General features: G+C 39.3%; 1 protein-coding gene across 3 annotated transcripts in view; it reads right to left on the minus strand.

The window, feature by feature from the left end:
* Nucleotides 1-11,639: 11,639 nt before the first annotated feature.
* Nucleotides 11,640-24,818, minus strand: part of PJA2 (praja ring finger ubiquitin ligase 2) — a 33,996-nt gene continuing 20,817 nt past the window's right edge. For all 3 annotated transcript variants that reach the window (XM_072031191.1, XM_072031190.1, XM_072031189.1), the window contains 4 exons: nucleotides 23,695-23,806; nucleotides 16,451-16,565; nucleotides 15,999-16,117; nucleotides 11,640-14,672 (listed from right to left, as the gene is read on the minus strand). In XM_072031191.1, the coding sequence (XP_071887292.1) occupies nucleotides 14,622-14,672; nucleotides 15,999-16,117; nucleotides 16,451-16,565; nucleotides 23,695-23,806 (397 nt within the window). In that variant the 3' untranslated portion in view covers nucleotides 11,640-14,621. The remainder of the gene's footprint in view (nucleotides 14,673-15,998; nucleotides 16,118-16,450; nucleotides 16,566-23,694; nucleotides 23,807-24,818) is intronic.

The raw sequence follows: 24,818 nt of genomic DNA on the forward strand, positions 1-24,818 counted from the left end.
CCTCTCCCATGCTGTCTCTGCTGCTCTGCAATCTGATAACAGTAAGAGAGCTGGCAGGCAAAGACTGACCATTTTTATGCAAAATGTTTGTTTTGCAGGCATTTCTGTCTGCCATAGCCCATCCACCCTTGCTGCACAGTCCTCGCCTAATGCTGTGTGTAATCCTATCCTGGTTTATACAAGCAATTAGGAGACGATTTTTATTTTTATTTTTTTTTCCTGTAAGTACTTCTCACAACGATCCCTAATGCTTCACCTGGCATTCTATAATTTAACCAGGTCAAAATTATAAAAGCCACAATCTAGAGTTTTATGAATAACTTAGGAAAAAAAATGGCAAAGTCAGTGGCAAACAAATGCTTTTAGAAGAACTGTAATTTTGCACTGAATAACGCTACTGTGAAGAAATTTTTAAATAAATTCAAATATGACTTCAGTTGTCTGACTTCTGTGGGAACACTGCTTGAAAAGGAGCCACAAAACTGGCAATGGAATTGTTATTTTAACTACTAGAAAATTACCTAGCTTTTCTTTTCCCCTCCACACTGTATTCTTCATATTTAGTTATTGAAGGACAGCTTTTAACCTACTGCTTCTCCACTTTGAGTTATAAACCACTACTCAGTTATGCTACATAGATTCTCAGAGAAAAAGTTAATAATGATACTGGTCATGGCTAAGAAAACATAATATGCCCATGATGAAGTCATTTAAAGGCTGGAAGGCTAACACTTGAGCACCTAATGCTAACTTTCTTCATTAGTTTTCCAAGTAGCACAGAAAAAGATGGAAATACTTGCAAGCATATAGCCATCTTTGCAGTGGCTATATAATTTGGGATTTCAGACTGAACTCTCACAACATCTCTCAGCAAGTTTTGCCATTCTAATTCATACTCTGATGTTTTGCAAGATCAGTCATTACAACATACAACAAATTTTCATACATACAGAGGCGAAGAGACTTACTGATTTAAGGAAACAGAAGAAGGCTCAGCAACTTTCTTGCTCTCTCATTGTTCAATCTTGAAAAAAAAAAAAAAAAGTTGTTTTCCTCTAAATGAGGATGTGTGTGTTGTAAAAACAATGGCCTCTTTCATTTGGTGACTGCAAATATATTTGAGTTTTATGTATAGGGAGAATGGCAAAAATTTTGAAGAACTAGATTGTCATCAAATCTTAATGTAATACAGAAAGACATAAATAGCTTTTCTTAATAAAGAATGATAGATCAAGACCACTTCTAATTGTAGCTAAAATAAATATATATGATTAAATGTAGTTTGTTTGTTTGTTTTTGTTAACCCAATGTAACATTATCCCACAATGTTTTAAGAAGTTTGATATATTTCCATTTGAATAATGCAAATCCTGAATGTCCTGAAAGGATTTCTAGTTCATCTCCTGAGCTTTAATATGAGCCAGACATGAGAAAAAATCTTTATTCAGATACTGTGTTATTATACTGTGGTATTATCTCTTAGTATGCAGATGGTTATCCAGTGAGCACTGAAATTATGCAGCAAAAGCTACAGAAACCTGGAAATGATCAGCATTGACTTGCTCACCTTTTTTTTCCTTGAGGAAATAATGTCCAAAATCTGACGAGCTGCTACCCTGCATTGCAGTATGCTCCCTGATTGCACCTGTTCTTCTGTTATTCTAGAGAAGCTGGGACTATCTAGTGCTCTCCAGTGTCTTACAAACTGCAGTGTAACAAGGCAAACAGAATGTTAATGCAGGTTAGCAGATCATACTAACTTGACAGTAACTTCAAAATGCAGAAGGTAGATGGGAAGGAATGTGGTCATCTGCCTTGGATGTTTAATGGCATGCATAAAAAAGGGTAGAAGATGTATAATTGCTAAAAATACTAGCATGCCAAGTACAAAACCAAAACCATACCAATAAGAACTTACAATTGTTCAGAAATATAAACTACTATCTGAATATATGTTAATTATGGAAATGAAACATCTAGATGTTTCCTTTGATTATCTCTGCCTGAATTATGCACAGAATGATTTTCCTTCTCTAATACACAGGAGAAAGTATCTTCAGATACTTTTGCACTAACATGCATTGACTATACTAGCAAAGATACACCTAACTAGTTTAATAATACTTTCATTCATCAAACCATTTTCAGAAACAGAACAGAAAACACCTTTTCAACAAATTTAGTGATGCTTCATTCTTCTGATTAGATGTGCTAAACAAATAACAGTAGTAGAGTATGCAGTAAAACATCCCAAAGGAGCTGTTATATTTCATGACAGAGACATTTCTGCAGGTGATGTGTGCACTACGAACATGGCACTGGACCATCCTTCAGGGCACACTGACACCCTTCTCTGTGTCCCTGTCACCAAATACATGCAAGCTATGCCTCCTCATCAGAAATAAAACTCTCACACATTAATATTTAGACCCAGGGAGTGCTGAATGTGTTGTAGTGATTGGGCTGCACCTTTCCTGCAGTGCTGGGAGAGTGCAGTGGTCCAGAGAACAGTGCCTGCTGACCTTACACACTTTGTGCAAAAAGCAGAGTTGTGGAGCTCTTCTTTTGGCCTTCCTCCCTTTTATTTCGCAACTGGCTTTGGTCCTGACTGGTAAGGTGGGTTATTTAGATTCACTGAAAAGACTACATTTCCTCTGTTCCCATTTCCCCTTTTTCCACCATCTAGACTCAGAAGAAAACTGCATGAAGGGAAAGGATCTAAATGCTCTTTCTTCAATGAAAGTTCAAAGAAGCAGTGAATTAGGAATTTGTCCAAAAAACTTCAAGCAAGATACTTGCTCTGTCACAGGGAGAAACAAAACTGAAGGTGGGCTGTGGGTACCACAGACTACTGAAGACCACCTGTTGTTCTTCATCACCTCTCTGTTTAAAAGACGATTCTTGCTCTTATTCCAAACGCTCACAGTTCAGAAACAACCTCCTGTCATGGTTTTGGCTAGGACGGTTGATTTTCTTTGTAGAGGCTCACACAATGCTGTGTTTTGAATTTATGAGGAAAACAGTGGTGATAACACACCAACGCTTTTAGCTGTTGCAGAGCAGTACTCCCACAGAGCCAAGGCCTTTTCGGCCTCTGGTGCTGCCCTGTCAGCAGGAGGCTGGGGGTGCACCAGGAGCTGGGAGGGGAGACAGCCTGGACAGTGAGCCTAGGATGGCCGAAGAGGTGACCCATACCCTGTGGTGTTGTGCTTAGCAATAAAATCTGGGGTAAAGAAAGAGGAAGGGGGGGATGTTCAAAGTGCTGGAGTTTTTCTTCCCAAGAAACCATTATGTGTGATGAGCCCTGCTTTGCTGTGAGTGGCAGCACACCTGCCTGCTGATGGGAAGCAGAGAATGGATTCCCTGCTTGGCATCACTTGAGCACGTGGCTTTTGCTATACTAGAGAGCTGCCTTTATTTCAGCCCATGAGTTCTCACACTTTCACCTTTCCAACTCTCTCCCTACCTCACCTGGGCAGTGTGTGAGGAGCAGCTGTGTGGTGCTCAGCTGCCCACCAGGACTAAACCACAACTGTCCTCTTGACATCCAACGTGAGGCCCGAAGGGTTTGAGATGATTACAGATATCATTGCAGTGTGGCATGTGCTAGACAACATTTATAGATGCTGTAACTGTTTGGCTGCTAATTGGCAGGCTCCTGCGCTTGCCATAGGTCTTGCTTGCCTTACTGCACGTTAGAATCCAGAATTTTATATTTGCTTTGAGTTAGCCCATTTGGTTATCTTTCACACAGGCAGAAAAATAGGTCTGACAGAGTCTCAAGGACCAACATGGCTTTAATATAAATAATGAGGACTAAGTCCCCTTCTTAATCTTAAAAGCAAAAATTTCTCCCTTCCTACATGGCTTGTCATTCAGACATGTAATACAATAAAGAAGACAAAGACAGATGTAACCACAGATCTGGCTCTATACAGATTCCAGAGCATTTCATTGATACAGCTTAAGAGGAGTTTACTTAAAGCACTGCTAACAAGAACATTTTCCTTTGACTAGAAAATCAAAAACTAGCACCTTGAAATAGGATCCACCTACTAGCAAACAGGCTGGAATATGCACAGTATTTTCAAATCTGAGTCAGTGTTTCTGCAGCTAACATCTTCCTGCCATAACATTAAAGTAGCATTAGAAAAGTATTTTGTGCATGTCTGGTTTTAGTAAGAAGGGAGAATTCCACTAATACATGGTGAAACCTTTCTACTCTGACAGAGATGATCTTGTGCATTAACAGGTCACAGTATTCAGTATACAATAAAGACTGACTGCCGTAATTTTTAATCTCACAGATTTTCTTGCTATATCATGCAGCTATAAAACAACCTCCAGCTCCTACCTGTTATTAATCTTACCACCATGGTTAGAACACTTAATTAGCCATTGCTTCTTTTCAGTTGGAAAATCTGACATAAAATTCCCAACCTTACTTTGAAAATGTATTCTTCCCACTATATTAATTTTAATTGACTTCCTTGAAACCTTCTTAGAGGCTTGGGTTTGGCAAGCTGAAGACAGTTCTGCTTCACAGCTGAGAAAAAGGCTTGTTTTTACTTTGTTTCAAAATCTGATTAAGAAAAACAACCAACCAGCCAACCAAAAATAAACAAACAAACAAACAAACAAAAACACCCACAACTGGACTGTAATCCTGTTTACACTATATTTCCTTTTTGTTGCCTAGTAAATCTTTACTTATTCCTAAAAGCTTTTTCTATGCCTCAAGAGCACAATATAACTCTGGTATGGATGAAAATTGTGCCCTTTGAATTTTGGCCCATCATTAAACTCTCATACTTACTAATTAATAACCATCATTAGTTGCTTTTTCTTATGATATACACCTCAAAACAAGGTAATTATCTACTGAGAGGCTTAACACTGAGAAAAATCAGTTATGTGGAATTTTAGGACAACGAAGATCTGTAAGTATAGATTTTGCTTATTAGCCTATGAAGAAAAAAGGCTTATTCTCCCCATAATATTCCTTCTCTTGCCAAAATAATGATGTGTCTTAGTTGTTTGCATGCACCATATTGACTAAAGTACTACACGACCAATGTATTTTCCTATCTCTTTTCTCTTGTGAATATCCTAAAACACACAACACAAAATGCAGGTGGAAGTGTAGATTAGAGAAACAAAGAGATAAAGTAAAACTCAAATTATGGAACTCTTTTGTTTTTCTCCTATCTTTGACATTTTTCAGATCGGAATACCTACAGCAACAAATTCACCTATAGCACTAAATTTACAGTATCAATTCAGATGTGCTCACAGCATTACTCTGTCACACTGAAAGACTGCCCTATTAAAAGGAGAATGTGCAATGGAATTCCTATGGCTGTGTACATTTGTTTTATGAAAGAATAAATGTAAGTCTGATGCTGCTGCTTTAAAATGTGTCATTTACAGCGATAGTCTTAAATTAATTCACTAAAACACAATGAGCCTTTTTAGGACTGATAATTTTGCAAGTTCAAAACAAAAGATAACGTACCTGGAAATATATCTTGAAAGCATATATTAAAATTACATCTGTACAAATATATAATTTTCTCAGCAAAATATCGTCCTTTCCACCACTTAAAATCATCTGACAGATTTTACTCTCACACATAGGAAAGAGAACTTTTTGGTTTTTAATTATTACTTTATGGTGTATTTGAGGATTTATACATGAGCTCATGACAACATGTTGAAGCCTTATATTCCCTTGATTCTGACAGTTGCCAAATTCTGTTTTGGATAGCTTGGACAGGATTTAAATGACTAGGTAGCAGAAATAACAATAACAGCTGGGGGCACCTCGGGACTCCTGATCACTGATTTTACCTTTGATATTAAATTTACACAGCTGAAGGATACATAGAAATGACTGTCACCTGGTTTCTCTCCTGTGTTAATACAGCTCTATCCACTAATATTTGCTGACTGATCTACGGTTCACTATGGAAAAAAACAAACACACATAATCAATTTAAAAAAGGCACTCTTTGGACACCTTCAGTTTTCAAAAAAACTTTGTTACCTCTGCCTCAAGAAAAAAAGCATCAAATAGAAAAAAAAGTATATATAAATATATAATTTTTATATATTACGTGTATATATATATATAATATATATATTATTTTTTTTCAAGGTAAAAGAACAGCCAGACAAACAAGGATTATTATTATTATTATTATTATTATTATTATTAATTTTGTTTTCTGCTTGGCTTCTTGGGCTAGAACAAACTTACCACAGACACTTCTTTCAGTGATGATAAGCCCTTTTTATTGTCCAACAAAGTACTGGCCAGTTTCAACTCTAATTAAGCTTTTTCCACATACACTTGCTTTCAGTAGCCTTCTGCCCCACCTTCTTGATTTCCAACATTTTGGAATCACCTGCTCCTGTGCTCTTATGAGGTGGCACTTAAAAAGTGACTAGCACTAACAGTCACCAACATCTCCAAAAGCAGTTTTGCAGAGGACCTTACTAACAAGTTCCCTCAGCAGCCTGAAGTCAGCTCTCACTTGCTGTGGTGTAACCCAGCAGGCAGCTAAGCACCACACAGCTGTTTGCTTGCTCCTCCTCAACAGTGGGACTGGGGAGAGAATTGTGAGAAAAAAAAAGGGGAGGGGGGGGGCAAAAATATCATGGGCTGAGATAAAGACAGTTTAAAAGGACAGAAAACAAAGGGAAAAAATACTAATGATAAAAGAACTTATAAGGCAGTTGATGCACTATACAATTACTTACCACTTGCTGACCGATGCCCAGTCAGAACCTAAGCAGTGGCAGCCCTCCCTGGCCAACTCCCCCCCAGCTTTTATTGCTGAGCACAACACCACACAGTATGGGACATCCCTCTGGCCAGCTTGGGCCAGCTGTCCTGGCTGTGTCCCCTCCCAGTTCTTGGTGCACCCCCAGCCTCCTCGCTGGCAGGGCAGCACCAGAAGCTGAAAAGTCCTTGGTTCTGTGCGAGCACTGCTCTGCAATAACTAAATCATCAGTGTGTTATCAGCATTATTCTCATCCTAAATTCAAAACACAGCACCACACCAGCTACTAGGAAGAATATCAACTCTATCCCAGCTGAAACTAGGACATCCCCATACCCACGGTTGAAGTTTTGGTGGCAGTTTTCCTTCTATCACCAACGATTTGCAACCCAACTACCATGTGGTCGCTATGGCCAGGATGGCCTTATCACCACTCCACCCACAAGGCCCTCTCTGTGTACAAACAACAGCAGATCTAGGAGGGCACCTTTCCTCATCGGCTCCCTTAGTACCTGTACCAGGAAGTTATCACCAAGGTGTTTTAGGAATCTCCTGTTCCTATCAGCTGTGTGGTATTCCCAGTTAACATTTGGCATGTTGAAGTAATCCATAAGGACAAGGGCCACTCATGGAGCAGTTTCTTTTAGTTCTGTATAACTCATCGGTGTCATCATCCCATCCGGGTGGCACGTAGTAGACTGCCCCAACAATACCTCGAGAGCCTTTATGGCTCTCTACATTAGAGAATCTTTCGATGTTGTAGAAGTTGAGGCTGGGAATGACAAGGTCGAGTCCGTTTGGGTTAGGATCAGCGGGAAGGCCAACAAGGCTAGCGTCCTGGTCGGGGTCTGCTATAGACCGCCGAACCAGGATGAGGAGACGGATGAGGAGTTCTACAGGCAGCTGACAGAAGTTGCGAAATCGTCGGTGGTTGTTCTTGTGGGGGACTTCAACTTCCCTGACATATCCTAGAAGCACAACACAGCCCAGAGAAAGCAGTCTAGGAGGTTTCTGGAGAGCGTGGAAGATAGCTTCCTGACGCAGCTGGCTAGTGAGCCTACAAGGGGTGGTGCCCCACTAGACCTTCTCTTCACAAATAGAGAAGGACTGGTGGAGGATGTGATTGTCGGGAGCTGTCTTGGGCAGAGTGACCACGAAATGGTGGAGTTCTCTATTCTTGGCGAGGCCAGGAAGGGGACCAGTAAAACCGCTGTATTGGACTTCCGGAGGGCTAACTTTGTACTGCTAAGGACACTGGTTGTAGCCTTGGGAGGTGGTTCTAAAGGGCAGAGGAGTCCAGGAAGGGTGGGCGCTCTTCAAGAAGGAAATCTTAATGGCGCAGGTACGGTCTGTCCCCACGTGCCCAAAGACGAGCCGGAGGGGAAGAAGACCAGCCTGGCTGAACAGAGAATTGTGGTTTGAGTTTAGGAGAAAAAAGAGGGTTTATAATCTTTGGAAAAGAGGGCGGGCCACTAGGGAGGACTATAAGGATGTTGCGAGGTTGTGCAGGGACAAAATTAGAAAGGCCAAAGCTCATCTGGAGCTCAATCTGGCTACTGCCGTTAAAAATAACAAAAAATGTTTTTATAAATACATCAACACAAAAAGGAGGACTAAGGAAAATCTCCATCCTTTACTAGATATGGCGGGAAACTTAGTTACAAAAGATGAGGAAAAGGTGGAGGCGCTTAATGCCTTCTTTGCCTCAGTCTTTAGCGGCAATACCGGTTGTTCTCTGGATACCCAGTACCCTGAGCTGGTGGAAGGGGATGGGGAGCAGAATGTGGCCCTCACTATCCAGGAGGAAATGGTTGGCGACCTGCAACAGCACTTGGATGTGCGCAAGTCGATGGGGTCAGATGGGATCCACCCAAGGGTACTGAGAGAAGTGGCAGAGGAGCTGGCCAAGCCCCTATCCATCATTTATCAGCAGTCCTGGCTATCGGGGGAGGTCCCAGTTGACTGGCGGCTAGCAAACGTGATGCCCATCTACAAGAAGGGCCGGAGGGCAGACATTAAGATATGAAGATATGAAGACATGAAGATATTAATGAGGAGCCAGTCCTCATTAATATCTTCATCGATGATCTGTATGAGGGCATTGAGTGCACCCTCGGTAAGTTCGCAGATGACACCAAGTTAGGTGCCTGTGTTGATCTGCTCAAGGGTAGGAAGGCTCTGCAGGAGGATCTGGATAGGCTGCACTGATGGGCTGAGGGCAACTGCATGAAGTTCAACAAGGCCAAGTGCCGGGTCCTGCGCCTGGGATGCAATAACCCCAAGCAGAACTACAGGCTGGGAGATGAGTGGTTGGAAAGCTGCCACGTGGAGAAGGACCTGGGAGTGATGGTTGATAGTCAGCTGAATATGAGCCAGCAGTGTGCTCAGGTGGCCAAGAAGGCCAACGGCATCCTGGCTTGTATCAGAAACACTGTGACCAGCAGGGCTAGGGAGGTGATCGTCCCCCTGTACTCGGCTCTGGTGAGGCCGCACCTCGAGTACTGCATTCAGTTTTGGGCCCCTCGCTACAAGAAGGACATCGAGGTGCTTGAGCAGGTTCAGAGAAGGGCGACGAAGCTGGTGAGGGGCCTGGAGAACAAGTCCTACGAGGAGCGGCTGAGGAAGCTGGGCTTGTTCAGCCTGGAGAAGAGGAGGCTCAGGGGCGACCTTATTGCTCTCTACAGGTACCTCAAAGGAGGCTGTAGCGAGGTGGGGGTTGGCCTGTTCTCCCACGTGCCTGGTGACAGGACGAGGGGGAATGGGCTTAAGTTGCACCAGGGGAGTTTTAGGTTGGATGTTAGGAAGAACTTCTTTACCGAAAGGGTTGTTAGGCATTGGAATGGGCTGCCCAGGGAGGTGGTGGAGTCACCATCCCTGGAGGTCTTTAAAAGACGTTTAGATGTAGAGCTTAGGGATATGGTTTAGTGGGGACTGTTAGTGTTAGGTCAGTGGTTGGACTCGATGATCTTGAGGTCTCTTCCAACCCAGAAATTCTGTGATTCTGTGAATACCTGCTTTATCGGTTTGTCCCTTAATCCTTACCCAGAGGCTCTCAAACATATCATCATCATCTGCAAGCTCGGTACAGCTTAGCCCCTCCGTTACATGCAGCACCACCACCCTGCCTCACCTGCCCTGACTATCCCTTCTGAAGAGCCTGTAACCATCCATCATGACATACCAGTCACAGGACTCTTCCCACCAGATCTGCTTACACCAACAATATTCACAGAATCACAAAATCATCTAGGTTCGAATAGACCTCCAAGATCACTGAGTCCAACCTCTGACCTAACACTATCCACTCGATCCCCTCATCCAGGTCATTGATAAAAATGTTAAAGAGGACTGGCCCAGTACTAAAACCTGAGGAATGCCACTAGTGACTGGCCTCCAACTGGATTTGGCTCTATTCCCCACAACTTTCTGGGCCCGGCTATCCTGCCAGTTTTTAAACCAGTGAAGCGTATGCCAGTCCAAGCCCCAAGAAGCCAGTTTCTTGAGGAGAATATTGTGGGTAACAGTGTCAAAAGCCTTACTGTAGTCAAGGTAGACCACATTCACAGCCTTTCCCTCATCCACCCAGCGTGTCACTTTATCATAGGAGATAGGTTCGTCAAGCAGGAAAATGTTGTGGCTCTGGGACTGAGCCATGGCTCCGAGCTCCTCTTGCTTGTCCCTCACGCTGTGTGCGTTGGTGTAGAAACACTTCAAATCTGCTCCGAAGTACCTGGCACCTCACAGAGCTGGCTGATGGGCCTCACTGTTACACAGGCCTTCAAATTTTGGCGTGCTGTCATATAGCGTATCACCAGAGAGGCTATTTTTATCCCCTTCCCCCTTCAAATCTAGTTTAAAGCTCTATTGATCAGCCCTGATAACTCCTGTGCAAATATCTTTCAAAAATCTTTTAAAAAGCAATGCAAAGAAAATATCCTGAACATGCTCAGAGCAGGAAAGGACTGCTCACTCGAAATAGAAAAAGATTGTTTGGGTTTTGCACTCTGCTAGGCTGAGATTTGTTTGTTTGTTTTATGGCCAAGTCTCATAAGATACGGAGCAGATAGTTCCCTCACCGAACAAAATGTCACTCTGATGCTCACTGAATCCAGGCCTGGAGAGCTGAGCCTGAACACTGATGCACTTGAGCTGTACTTTCAGGCAGGATGCATGGCACCATTGCATGCATGCAGAACGCCGAGGGCAGATTTACTTTAGACGAAGTATGAAAATTCAAGGGACAAAGTGGCACCACATGCTGAGGCTATGAGGCCGTCGAGCACCAGAGCTAACCGCACACCAAGTGCCACTCGATAAGTGGAGTCACTGGTGCAGAGCCCTGGAATAGCCACGGCTGGTGAACTCGGGTAGAAGAAAAACTGCCTGTAGCAAGAGCTTCAGCTCAGCACTTCCAATCTGAGCCAGGACTGAAAAAAATAAGACAAGAATCATATTTTTGCAGCTCTTACCAATAAAACAGCCCCCACCACTGCCTCCTCCAGATGTTGTTAAGCACTGAACAACAAAGCATAGAGGGATGGAGGGAGTGAAACAGGAACCTTCTGTAATTTAAAGCAGGCATCTCCAGAGCTGTGAGTGTTAACAGGCAGCATCCCAAGTAACCTGAACTGAAATCATAAGACGTGCACTGCCACAACTAAACATAACTACCCCTTCAACTTGAAGGAGGTTTTCTTCATGTTAAGTTAGCTGCTTTCACTACATGCGTTTACAAAATATATGTTGCCTGCACATCTAATAGCTGAAAGAGATTAAAAATCTGCCAAAATTAGAAAGGAGCAAACAAAACAAAAAGACTATTTGTTTTAAGCAAAATATCCAAAACACTCCACATTTTGAATTTAGAAAGAAAGTGCTTTATTATGTTTAATAAACAATTTGCATCATGAAGAAACTTTTTGCACAATGATTTTTGGATTTCTTAGAAATTATTCTAAATAGGTAATTTGTCTATCCACTGTTATGGTCTCCTTTAGACTTCTAATGTAGATGCTTCCAGTTTACCAGTGCATATAAAGACAATACAAACATTTAGTAGTAGCAAGCTTGTTTTTAACATTTGCTTCTTCATTCCCCTTGAATATTTGGTTTTACATGACATAGCAAACATTTTCTTCCAGTAGCTAGAAAGTTTACCAGAGAACTCCCTTTGAGCAAATTATTTTTTTTTTTTTTTATTTTTTTCTTAGGAAAACATTATACTTTGCAAGGCCTACAGATGAACTAGGCCCACTTTAACCAAACAATTTTAAATTTGAAGCATGAACCACTTAGTCTGCACAGCAATCTGATGCAATTTTATGTACCCAAAAGTCAGACATTTGGACAAATAATCCAAATTTCTGGATCATGATTCTTCCTAGGTGTTGCAGGACAATTCTGGGAACCTGAGCATGACCTAACATATACTTTTCAGACACCCTGCTGAAGGTCTTTCATCTGTAAGTGATGCCTCTACACTCAAGTTAAATTTGAACAAACAAAGCTTTGAACACATTTCTCAGGCAGTTTTTTATTGGTTGTTTACAAATTGGAAGATTCCAGTACTGAGGCCAGCAATAGACAAGGAGGGAAAAAGCCCAACAGCTGCTTCTTTCTTAACTCAACACTACTGGGTAAGCCTGGAATCAAACTAGCAAGAGCACTTCCAGATTTTGCCCCAGAAGCTAGAGTAATCCTCTTTACAAAACACTGTTCTTAAGGGATTAAACGAAGACCTGCACACTGTGCTATACTGTACTGTCCAGACTGAAACAGAACACAGACTGGTTTAAGTACCTGCAGTTGCTGCAGAGTGAAGCTACTGATAACACCCTCAAGAACAAGTCTGATATTATTAGGCAGTAAAACTCACCCTTCTGCTGGTCTGCTTCCTCCCCCAGCTGGGAATATGAATGTCTTCATTTATACTTTGTCTGAAATGTACCTACATCCCCTAAAGATCCTGGAACAACATTAAGGGCAGCATTAACTCTTTATCATCTGGAGTACTGGGTAGTTACAGATCATTCAGCACTGGTTTCTAATAGAGATATGGAAAAATTATAGTGCTTCTTGGAAGAGAATGAAGTGTCCCAGTGAGCATGCCTGTAAGCATATGTTCAGCATATGTTCCTTGTCACATTTTCCCCAATCCTGCTGATGGCAACTGCAGGGACTATAGAGTTTTACTACAAAAAATAAGGAGCTGTACTAACCATGCTTCTACCACTTTTCACCAATATCCAATTGTTGGCGTTTCCTTGTACTCCACAGTTTGGAACTGCATCATCTAAATTCTCACAAGTATACCAATGTCAGCTGCTATCCATTCTTTGTTCTGCTGCACTCCAAAAACTACACTAGAGTGTATCCCTCAAAATAAAACAAGTGTTACTGTCTTTGACCACTATTTAAAGAAAAAAAAAAAAAAAAAAGATATATTTGTAAGGAATGACACTGATGACAGCAATAATCTAAGCACTAAGGAAGAGCTACTGTAATACTTTCTCAATCACTCTTCCTTTCCAAGAGCTTCATTCAAGCTAATAGTTACTGGAAGAAACTAATTGTTTTATGACTGTTTGGACACGATCCCTTTTATATTATTCCCACTGCAGGAATCACATGTCTATCCAAGAGCCACAGAAGAGATTTGCACAGGTATTAGTACATATCCACAGATCAAAATCTTAACTTCCTGCACTCTAAGAGTAACTTCAGTATACAAAAAAAACTTTAAGGGACATATAGTATTATTTAGAGAAATACGTTCTAGAAACTAGTCTTTTCTCCTTTAGAACATTAAGTATAGCATAACCTACTGAAACAAGTACAAACGCTAGAAACATTCTTTAATTTCTGAAATAGCTTCATTGGAGTTATCTTAATTGAAAAATACATTTGAATACATGGCTATTAGGTAGGTAATGTTCTTACTACTTTGTTCAGATTTAAGACTCTAAAAGAAAAATATTTTAATTACAACTGTTTTAGGAAAGTAAACCCACCCCTTACATATAAGAAAAAATAAATACATCTAATAGTGAGAGGGTGTGCATGAAGGAGAAAGTGCAGGAGACCTACTTAATACAGTGGAATTTAAGCAGAACTTGAAGGAAACAGCTGCCCAGCTTTTATGGATTCAGCCTCTTAGAAATTAAGAATATCGTGTATTGAAGTTCCAAAGTTCATATACTTATTCAGGACCTAGTCTTAAAAATAGTATTAGCATTTGTAAAAAAAAGTCCAGGTATCAGCAATATAACAGCATTTCTGATAGTATGAAGAAAGTTTATATAGAATAAAGGGGTAAGATAGCGTTTCTCGGTGAAACTTATTTCCAGTGAAACCAAACTATACTGTTGTCAAAGAAGATCTTTGCATTTGATGTAAAAAAGACATCCATTACAGTCAGTTATTGGCAAATAGATCAGTTGTGAAAAACAGATAAGCATAACTTCAGTAAGCTACAACTGCACTGCAGTTGCAGAAACTTAGAGAGACAGTGCCACATTAATTATCTGTTTGGACAAATTTATCATAATACAAGCTTCAGACTTTAGAAATTTAAAGTATTGCAAACCTAAATAAGTTTATAAATTCTAGCATCTTCTTCTTAAACTTAAATATATAACATATGAAGTATTTTACATGTAATATTTTATATATAATTGTTTTTTCTTTTTTTTTTGTAATTTAACAGGCAAATTTAACATTTTTATTTTGGCGAAGGAGACTTCATTTCAGATGCTAGAGTTTGGAGCTCTTGTAACATTCTGAACAGAAGATGGAAGATTCATTATCAGATAGAAAGGGAGCAGTTGTAGCAGCTGTTTAAGGATCCACGGGTGCAAGCACGTGGCGACAAATAGGGCATGTTCCCGACTACAAGAAAGAGAGGAAAAAAAGTGGGTCATTCACATAGTTTGCATTCAGTTTCATTGAAAAGCTGAAGGTTATGATCTACAAAGTATTAAATGTCTTAACAACAGTACTGTCTCAAAGCCACACTTGACAGGACAGATAACTGGAGCTAAGAAATCTCGTATCTCTGATGAAAGGTGCATTTTGTTCTTATACCAGGTATATGAAAGTTACATCAGACTCGAGCAAGGTCTTCTTCAAAGTGAGGATTTTACATTTGGGAACTCTTATGTTTGCCCCATTACTCCAATGAAAAACTTTGTACAACCCAAATCTAACAAAAGTATTACATCATAGTCATCAGCAAGAGCAGTTTACTGTGGCAGCAGAAAAAAGTAAGGTGTAATACAAGCAATATTTACCTTGAAATCAACACTGTCATGGTACAAAAAATATAAACCCACCAAGAATTCATGCTACAGGTCATCTGATCTCCCTAGTCTGAATCAATTAGCCTTTTTTGTTTAGTTCCTGAGGAAGTGATGCATTACCTTGTATGCTCAGCACTATTTCTAACAAACTATTTGAGAGCCATCAAGTCCAGGTTCATTCTGTCTGTAAAGCAGGGTGCAAGTGTGTGGACAAAAATACTAGTAAATCAATTACAGTTTTTAGTCTCATCTCAGCATGATGCTCAATATTTTGAGGGAAAAACTAATTACAAATGATTAAAAAATCTAATGCAATTGGTTTACTATAGGTTCACATTGTAAATTAGTCTACATGTACTCCAGCAGATTCTTACTTCCTCTTTATTTCTTCAAGATTATCTGTTAAAACAATTGGGCCTGACACATTCTGGCAGGACAGGCAGGACAGATACTTGGTTCTCTTCAGAGAAAACCAAGCCATTATCTTCACTTCAAGGAGGGGTATAGTAAAGAAAACTTCTCTTAACCAAGTGAAGTATAGCATCTGTCTTCTTCATTCTTACTGAAAGCAAACCAACTTTTTCCACACAAAAGTCCTCTCCCATTAAAACACCACTACACTCCAGTCTACATAAATAAGCATTCAGATTTAAGGATTTATAGTAATCAGTTTATTTATACGAATAATATTTACATTATTAACACCCATGCCTAACAAAGGCCAGGTCATTCCCCTTCAGGTGATTATGGATATAAATTAATCTCCTCATTTGCATTAGAGCTTGGTCCCATAGTGCATATAAATAACAGGTAGTTATTTCATGGCATTTCCTCCTACTTTTTCTACAGGTTTTAATAGGTTTCCTACTAGAACACAAGTACTCAAAAAAAAAACAAACCATCCTGTTTCAATTACCTTCTGTAACCAAAGAGTGACACAGAGCTTGTGAAACAAATGATGACAGGGTAGCTCTGTTATGATTTCATCTTTCACATATTCACTGAAGCAGATAGTACAGCAACACTGGTCTTGACCTACAGCCATGAAATAGAAAAAGCATTAGGTTTTGGGTGTTGTTTTTTTTTTTTATTATTATTTTTATTTTTACATCTAACATTAACTGAAGCTAAAAACAATATATACCAGAATTATCAATAATGCAATAATTATGAAATACAATCACACTTACTGAAGATTAATTTTCCAAACTGACCAAGGTTATATTCAGTCTAGATCAAAATTCAAAACCTTACAACAGCCTTGTCAGCTGCATTGTACATTAAAATACTATATCTATGCTAATATAAAAAGCTAAGTTTGTTCTTATAAACTTTACAGAAATTAATTCTTAATTGTTTTGTCCATACCATTACGGTCATCTGTGATGATAATCTGTGGCAGACAATCTATGCTTTCTTTAGGAGCTGGTGGATGCGCCTGTTGATCATCAACTGCAAGAGATTCCAAATGTGCCAGAGCGTTCTGAAAAGGGTGAGCAGAGACCAAATTCTTACTCACTTTACATTTTTCCATATAAAAACAAATAAGAAAAGAAACCCTGTCAGACTAAGCATTACATCATTTTTATTTTTGTAATGAATGAGCTGAAACGGAAGGTCAAAACAGTAACAGCTTGTTTTTAAGACTTCTCAGAATATCAGGACAGACTCACAACTTATTCTGTAATGAATGTTTGCTCGTGTTACAAAATTTCAGAAAAGAGAACAAGTCAAAAATGCAATAAAACTTGCCAGTACATTTCATTACATTTCATGTTCCGGAAGGAAAAGTTTATTAATTTGTTTCTTGGCTTCAACTACAGCATTACTCAGATATGAAAAATATCATGTACCTGGGCTAATGTAAGCATTCTCAATGGAAGCATTCAGGAAAAAAGCAGGATCCACAGAGATGTTTCTCATCTGTGTAAGATAGCCTGCTCTTTGAATTCATCCTGTTTTGAAACTTAAAATCTCATTTTTCATCATACAAAACCACTATGAATCCAATGCCAAAGCGGACCAATTTGATGTTTATATCATACATTCAACCACCTAAGACACTGGAAGGGAAAGGATCTTCAGCAAAAAAAAAAAAAAAAAAAAAAAAAAAAGCATAGCAAGAAAGCAAATATAGCAAATCCAGGTTCTAAGAAATGTACAAGATATACCTGATGAAGCAATCAATACAGCAGACTAAACAAACTGAAGAGCTACAAACACGTAAGCACTGAGTTCATATCCCGAATGAACTATGCACAGCCCTCAAGTACAACTACTTTCTGTTCTAATCAGGATGAAATGCATTTATTCTAATAGACAAACTTCCAGGCAAGAATTTTAAGAGAAACTGCCATTTTTATAGTGTCAGTGGTTTACCTAATAACTGAAAAACAAACTGAAAAAAAAAAAAAAAAAAAAAAAGAAATATTGGGTTACTTTCAAGAGTCTTTCCTCTGGATCTTTACAGAAGGTTATCAGCTGCAGCCTGACTACATATCTGCTCTTGTCAGAGTGGCAAGGTAGCTCCAGCAACCATTCCAGCTAACAGCTTTACACCTACAGTCAAATATTTGTGGCAACACAGATCAGCATGAGCTAACAAATACTTCAAGCTCCTACTGCCACAAATATTCTCACTAGAAATGCCAGTTTAAAGCAAACCCTGGAACAGTTCGGTGTGGTGGAGTACACAAGCCTACCTGCAAAACAAGTACCTTCCTCAAATTCAACAGCTTAAAACCGTTCTGTTCTGCCACAACAGACAATGCTGCCTTACTACCATTAGGATAACTTCAGTATTTGCAATGGTATTTTGCTACTGCTGTGAAGGTCTGAGAATAACTTGTAGGTAGTAGTATTGTAGTTAATCTAATTAAATACTACAGCTGGAAAAGCTAGATAAGCTCCAAGGCAGACAGAAGGATGCAGTATTACCTGTGTCAAACCTCCGTGCCTATATCCAATATTAGCACAACAAAACAGAAAACAATTTACATTGTACTGTTTGCTTTTTGAAAGCTACATAACAAGCACCACAGATGGAAAGCCTCACAATGACTTGAAGTGATGTTTAAAACTACATCTTCAAAAAAAGCAAACCAAAGAAAGGTCCATTTTATAACTTTTCTAACTTTGGTTTCAAGGCTTCAGAGATACCCTAATTTTCTCTTATTTCATATGTGACTGTTTACTGCTCCATGTTCCATAAGCCACATGTTGGACACTACTAAAACCAGGGGTGTTATGGGCTACAGGTGTGTGAGCACCTCACAGCTATGTACCAGCACAGGAAATACTAAGAAATTAAAACCACTAACAGTGCAGGCACACCCCACCTGCTCTATACTGATACTCTAACACTCCCAGTTAAGTTACTTCTTTAAAAAGTGATAGTAAAAAAAAAAAAAAAAAAAAAAAACAAAAAACACATACATAGATCATTAAGGACAAACTACTTAGCAGAACCCAAGAGTCTTATAGAACATGGCTTTTTTTTTGATTGCTTTTAATATGCATTTGCTTTTTCTCCCTTCCAGATCTCACAGTTGTGACAGAATTCTCCCTTCCCTCATCACCCAGGTATAGCAAATTTGTTTTGCTGGATAGTTTTTTGTTTTTTTTTCCCCAGAAAACTGAACTATAATAGACTACAATAACAAGTAATGTCATCACAGGTGAGCTGTCTGGTTGAAGAATTTACTAGTTTCTTTAGGTAACAGAGCTGTGTGGGACTTACAAAGGGGGATTAAGTAAATCAGTAACAGGCTGAATAAGGTCACAGTTTTTGGACAAATTTTTAATGTTTTAATTAAGAACTCAATCCAACCTGTTCACCAAAACAGAGAAAGAGAATGGTTTGGGTTGGAAGGGACCTTCATGACTTTCTAACTCTAACCCCCTGCCATGGGCAGGGACACCTCCCACCAGACCAGGTTGCCCAAAGCCCCATCCAGCCTGGCCTTGAACACCTCCAGGGATGGGGCATCCACAGCTTCTCTGGGCAGCCTGTGCCAGGGCCTCATCACCCTCTGAGTGGAGAATTTCATCTTCATGTCTAATCTGAAGCTAGCCTCTTTTAGTTTTATATCATTACCCCTTGTTCTGTCACTACATTCCCTGGTAAGAAGTCCCTCCCCACCTTTCCTGTGGTACTGGAAAGCCACTTTAAGGTCTTCCTGGAGTCTTCTCTTCTTTTTTTTTTTTTTTGCTCACCAGTATCCCCAAGTCCTTCTCCACAGGTCTACTCTCAATTCATTCATCACCCAACCTGACATCATCACCCATCACCACCCACTGACACTGGTGATTGCTCCAGCACAGATGAAGGACCTTGCACTTGACTTTGTTGAACTTCATGAGGTTTGCAGAAGTCCACCTCTCAAGCCTGTCAAGATTCCCCTTGAGGGCGTCCCTTCACTCCAATTTGTCAGCCATACCACTGAGCTTGTCATCATCCACAAACTTACTGACTACACTCAATCTCACTGTCCATGCTGCTGACAAGTGTTCAGTAATACTGGTCCTAATTCAGACCCCTGAGGAACACCACGTCACTAGTCTTCACCTGGACATTGAGCTACTGATCACAGCTTTTCCAGTGCAAACATAGAAGCAATTCCTTATCCACTGAATAGTCCATCCATCACATCCATTTATCTCCATTTTAGACATGGATGTCATGCAGGACTGTATGAAGTGCTTTGCATAAGCCCAGATAGATGACATCAGTTGCTTTCCTCATACACCAGTGCTGTAAACCCATTGTAGAAGGTCACCAAATTTGTCAGGCAAGATTTGCCCTTTTTGAAGCTATGATGGCTGTCACCAGTCACCTCTATTTTCCATAGCTTGCAGGGAAAGCAAGCTCCATGACCTTGCTGGGCATACAGGTGAGACTGACTGGTGTGTAGTTCCCCAGGCTTTCCTTTCCCCCCCCCCTTTTTAAGCATGAGGGCATTATTTCATCTTTTTCAGAGACACAGTACTTTAAGCTAGCTAAAACTTAGACTTCTGTATTAGGAAACCTCTGGTGCAACAATACCTCATCACCCAAGAAACAAATGGGTTAGTTTAAAGTCACAACAGAAGCAGAGGTGCAGTGCACATCTTGTGTAAGGTAGAATCAGACTAAGCAAGATTTAAATAACATGTTGGCCCTAAAGACAGATCTAAATAACACTAAACACTAAAACACTGTAACTGACAACTAGGTGAAAGTATTTTTGAATACTTGGACTACAAATACCACAACAAGAACAAGTATTCTATTGGAAAGTTGTTATAAATACACAGATAATATGCCTGGGTTCAAACAGGGAAAGTTGTTCATACAGGGAAAGGAAAAACACATGCAAGCAGTAAAATCTGCAAGGTGAAAGCAAAAGATGTACAACAAGCAGGAAAGGTATCTAGTGAACTGGAACCAAATCTCCCTGTAGAATAAGCAAGAAAAATGCCTAGCAAAAACAGAACAAGTCCTGATCTCCAAAATAAAATGCGCTATGTCAAGAACAGATGAAATCACTCCCTTTACTCTTGGGGAGGGAAATGAGAAGCATAGAATCACATCTTTATTCTTCATTACTGGCATTTTAATTCTTGTATCCTTCAGAGCTCTAAAGCCTCATCACCTTGACGTTAGTACCTAGGATATCCTTCATAGTGATCTCTTTACCTGATATACATGTACAGTTAATTGAAACTGCAGAACAAAAATTGTTGTATTACATTTCCTATATAATGAATAAAAAGACTGTATTAAGAAGTATTGCATCAAAAATTGAATTTTCTAGTTTTAGAGAAGATATTTTCAAGAGTCTCTTATTCAAACTTGAAGCCTTCAGTTTGTTCTTCACATCACAAAAATTTATTTATTTTTAAATAAGGTTCTTCCCCACACCACCAAAAAAAAAGTTCTGTATTCCGCATTTTGGATTTCTGACCAAGCACTGTGACCACAGTGAGAAAGATAAGGAAGAGGCTTTGTAACATTATGACATTTATGTCATTCACTGTTCCAGTGAACGATTTCTCATTTTTATATTTGTTGAACGGAATTCTACATTCTACGTCTACAGCTGCCTGATTACCAGGGAAGTTTATTTAGAGGTTGCTGTTCCAGCTTTCACACACAAATTTCTAGTCTTTGTTAATCCAGTGAGAGATAAGGTCACATCATATTTTATTAATACAGATTATATCAGAATAGCCATTCACAAGTCCAGAAAACATTATATCCTACATCTTGCTGTGATTGTTAAAAGATACGATCTCAAACAATCAAAATTAATTCTGGATGGATAGATAAGGTAGTTAATAACCCTTAAGAGAAATGATATTAATTCTGTTTAGTCAAATAAAAATATGAAAATATCAAGAATATCACCTTTAAAAGTTGCTTCTTAAGTCAAAATTTTGAAGAAAGAAGAATACTGATGGATTTGAACTAAAAGGACACACTATATTCAGGAAAGGCAAGGAGCAGATATATTAATCAGCTGTTGCAAGACATCTAGCTATTTCGGGCAACAGATATTCTAGATTTTCTTACAGAGTATTTTGTTTTGTGCCAACAGTACAGAAATTGACACACAGATAGTACCAGCACACTTTCTAAAGGATATAGATTGAGAGCATTATATATAAAAACAATTAAGGATCTACCCAAGTATGACACTAATGTAATTCCCCTTACACTCTCAAGACTAGAAACTTCTTATGGAGCAGTTATTTCCTGTTGACTAATTCCAATTATGCCAGACTTCTTATGCTCACCATAAAGTTTCAGAGATTCGAGTGCTAATTTCAAGTAGTAATACTATTTCAGAAAATTGGCTTTCCCTCTTGTCCAATACCCAGAGCGACCTGATCCACAGGCTCCAGAGAATAACTACTTTTGTAGTTATCTAACTGCTTGCCACGCAAGTTCAACAGCGCTCAGTTCCTGGAGACACTAACATAATTACAGCAGCTCCTCATACATATATTCACCTACAGCTGTGTTTACAGGTCAGCCTGACAGAAGTCCACACATTTCTTCTGGCAGAAGAGCTACAGAATGTTGCTGCACAGTAATGAGAAACAAAGTGTCAGATCTGTAATAACCTCAAGTCACCTCTTCAAGTGTTAACATACGGATAAAAAAGGATGGGATTAGTTTCCCCTCTCTACACAGATCCTTTCTTTGGTGTTAAGGAGGAGGTCAACTGCTTCTATAGTTCTCCCTTGTCTGATGTGGTGAGAACTGGCAGCTTATGAAAAGGGCATAGATTTTCCCCATACAACTTCAAAATACTGCTTTTACAATAAGGATATCAACAGACACATCGATAAACAGTTTTGATACATCTCCAGATAAGTAACACTAACAAGATCCTACAAAGCTGAAGAGGACCCTGTGGTACTCTATCATAAATAATGCTAACCTCCCATATACCTTGAGGGATGCACAATACGCGGAAATTCAATGACTGCCAACTTCAGGGAACAAGCTTTTAATCCCCTTAGAAAATTCACAAAATGTTTGATTTCACTGCTATCTATGAGGAAAGAAAAAAGCTTTATGATTGTTTCCACTGACAGCCAGCTTTAGAAAATATTTTAAAGTGTCCTTGGAATTGTGCCTGCAAGCATCCTATGACACAGCCTGCCCTACTCACCCCTTTTAACTAAAAGCCAGTTGCCAAGCTGCCCCTTGCTGCCCTCTAAACTTCACATAAAAAAAAAAAAGCATTCAATTTAATTGTTGCAGCACCGTATTATGTCTACCAAACACTTAACTCTTATTTTGGAAAATATTCTGCAGGGAAGATTTCTAGCAGTGCAGGAATTGTCACATTGCATCAAGCTGAATTTCAGCTAGCTCCATATTTATTCTGGCAGTGACCATCATCATGTAACTCAAGAAAAAACAAACAGGAAAACAAAGATTGTAACCATGTAACCATGACAGTTTATTTACCCAAAGTATAAAATGAAATCTATTAGTGTAAGGTAAAGATAAACAGGATTTTAAAAATACATATGGAGCCAAGACACCAGAAAAATCTTGTGGTGAAGTATAAAAAATAAGACTTCCATTAAAGCTCTTTAAAAAAAAGCTGGGATAATCTATAGGTACAGATTCATGTATAAACTTTCTTTTGGTATGTAGGGAATTTAGCAACATCTTTAGAGCAATTTACATGATATGTTTATACTTGCAGAAATTACTATCTTTTTTCCTCTAAGAGAAAATAAAGTTCTCAAAGTAGTGCTGATCATAACTTCTTGCTCTGTATCACTTACAACAGCTTTATTTTCAAGTTTGCATATCTGAAAATTCAAGATGGACCGAGAAAGTAGTTTTTTAGTTCTCAGTCAACTTCTGAATAAGAAAAAACTTGTCACAACGCCACTTATATAATACTACCAAGAACACATGTACAATTCCTACTTTTTCCCCAAACACTGATTGAAATAAGGCCTGAACCCTTTCATATCTAGATTTTAAAAAAAGAGAATCTGAAACTTAATGACCTGAATATTTGCATACTAAAAACAAAACAAAACACAAGAACAAAGGGCTCTGGTTTTATTTCACACAAAATTAAATTGCTGTGTTTTAATACCTCCATAGCTTGTGCTAAGCGTTCCTCTAGTGCCACATACGTGATAAACTGGGGGTCCACAGATGAAATGGCTTGAGCAACTCCCAGGCCTTCATTAAACTCATCCAGCAGTCTGTAGAACATGAGTTAGGAAGCATGGTTAACATTACAAAGTTAATATAACAAGATGAGGGCTGGGCACATTAAGTTGTTGCACATCACCTGTTAATGAGCGCGTATTATCTCACAAGGTGGTTATGGAGGCAGCTCTGACCTTGGCTGGCTGCCAGACACCCACCCAGACAGCTCTCATCTTGGCTGCAGGGCCCAGCTGGAACCAGCATCCCCACTATCAGTGTCTGCACCCAGCACAGTGCTACAGTCACAGCAGTGCAGACCTCAGATGAATTTGAGGTGAGCTTTGCTCTGAAGTGCTTGACAGTCAATTTGTTATATTATTAAGTAGAAGAGAAGCAGCTTTAAATCTGACTGAAAAACACTCCCTCTAGCTTACTTTCACTTTAAACCAAACCAAACATTATTCGAGGATTAGGCTTTGCAAGCGGCTTTGATTGCTTTCTTCCTACTATTTGCAGGACTTCTCTAATTGAGAAGAATAATTGCAATAAAAATTATTGCAATTGATGAAGATTGATGCAATTGATGAAGAATATTGCAATAATGACACAAGATTGACTGAAATATTCAAAATTATGATGTTAGGTAAGCAAATATCGTTCCAAAGAGAAACAAAAAGTACAGTATCTGAATTGTACCAAGTGCAAAACAGGAAAAGACCACAGTTAAAATGCTTTACTGACTTGAATGTTGACTACATTCATATTACTTTACTTTCTTTTATACTTCCACTACTCTTATCTTGAAAAACCAATTGAATAAGTATACCCATCCATCTTAGTGCACCAGAATTTTCTCAGATAAGACTGATTTAGCAGATCTACATTCTTCTTCCTTCATTAAAGGAAACATAACACTTGCAGTACCTTAAAACTTAAAAATCAGATTATCAGCCTTTGAAGCATATGCGTACTGATAGCCACATGTATTTTGACGTCTTTCATGATAAAGAAAACAGTAACTACAAAACCTTCAAAATTAATGCAGAAAACTACAAGAGGCATACA

The sequence above is a fragment of the Anas platyrhynchos genome, chromosome Z, assembly GCF_047663525.1.
Source record: "Anas platyrhynchos isolate ZD024472 breed Pekin duck chromosome Z, IASCAAS_PekinDuck_T2T, whole genome shotgun sequence".
Classification (NCBI taxonomy): Eukaryota; Metazoa; Chordata; class Aves; order Anseriformes; family Anatidae; genus Anas; species Anas platyrhynchos.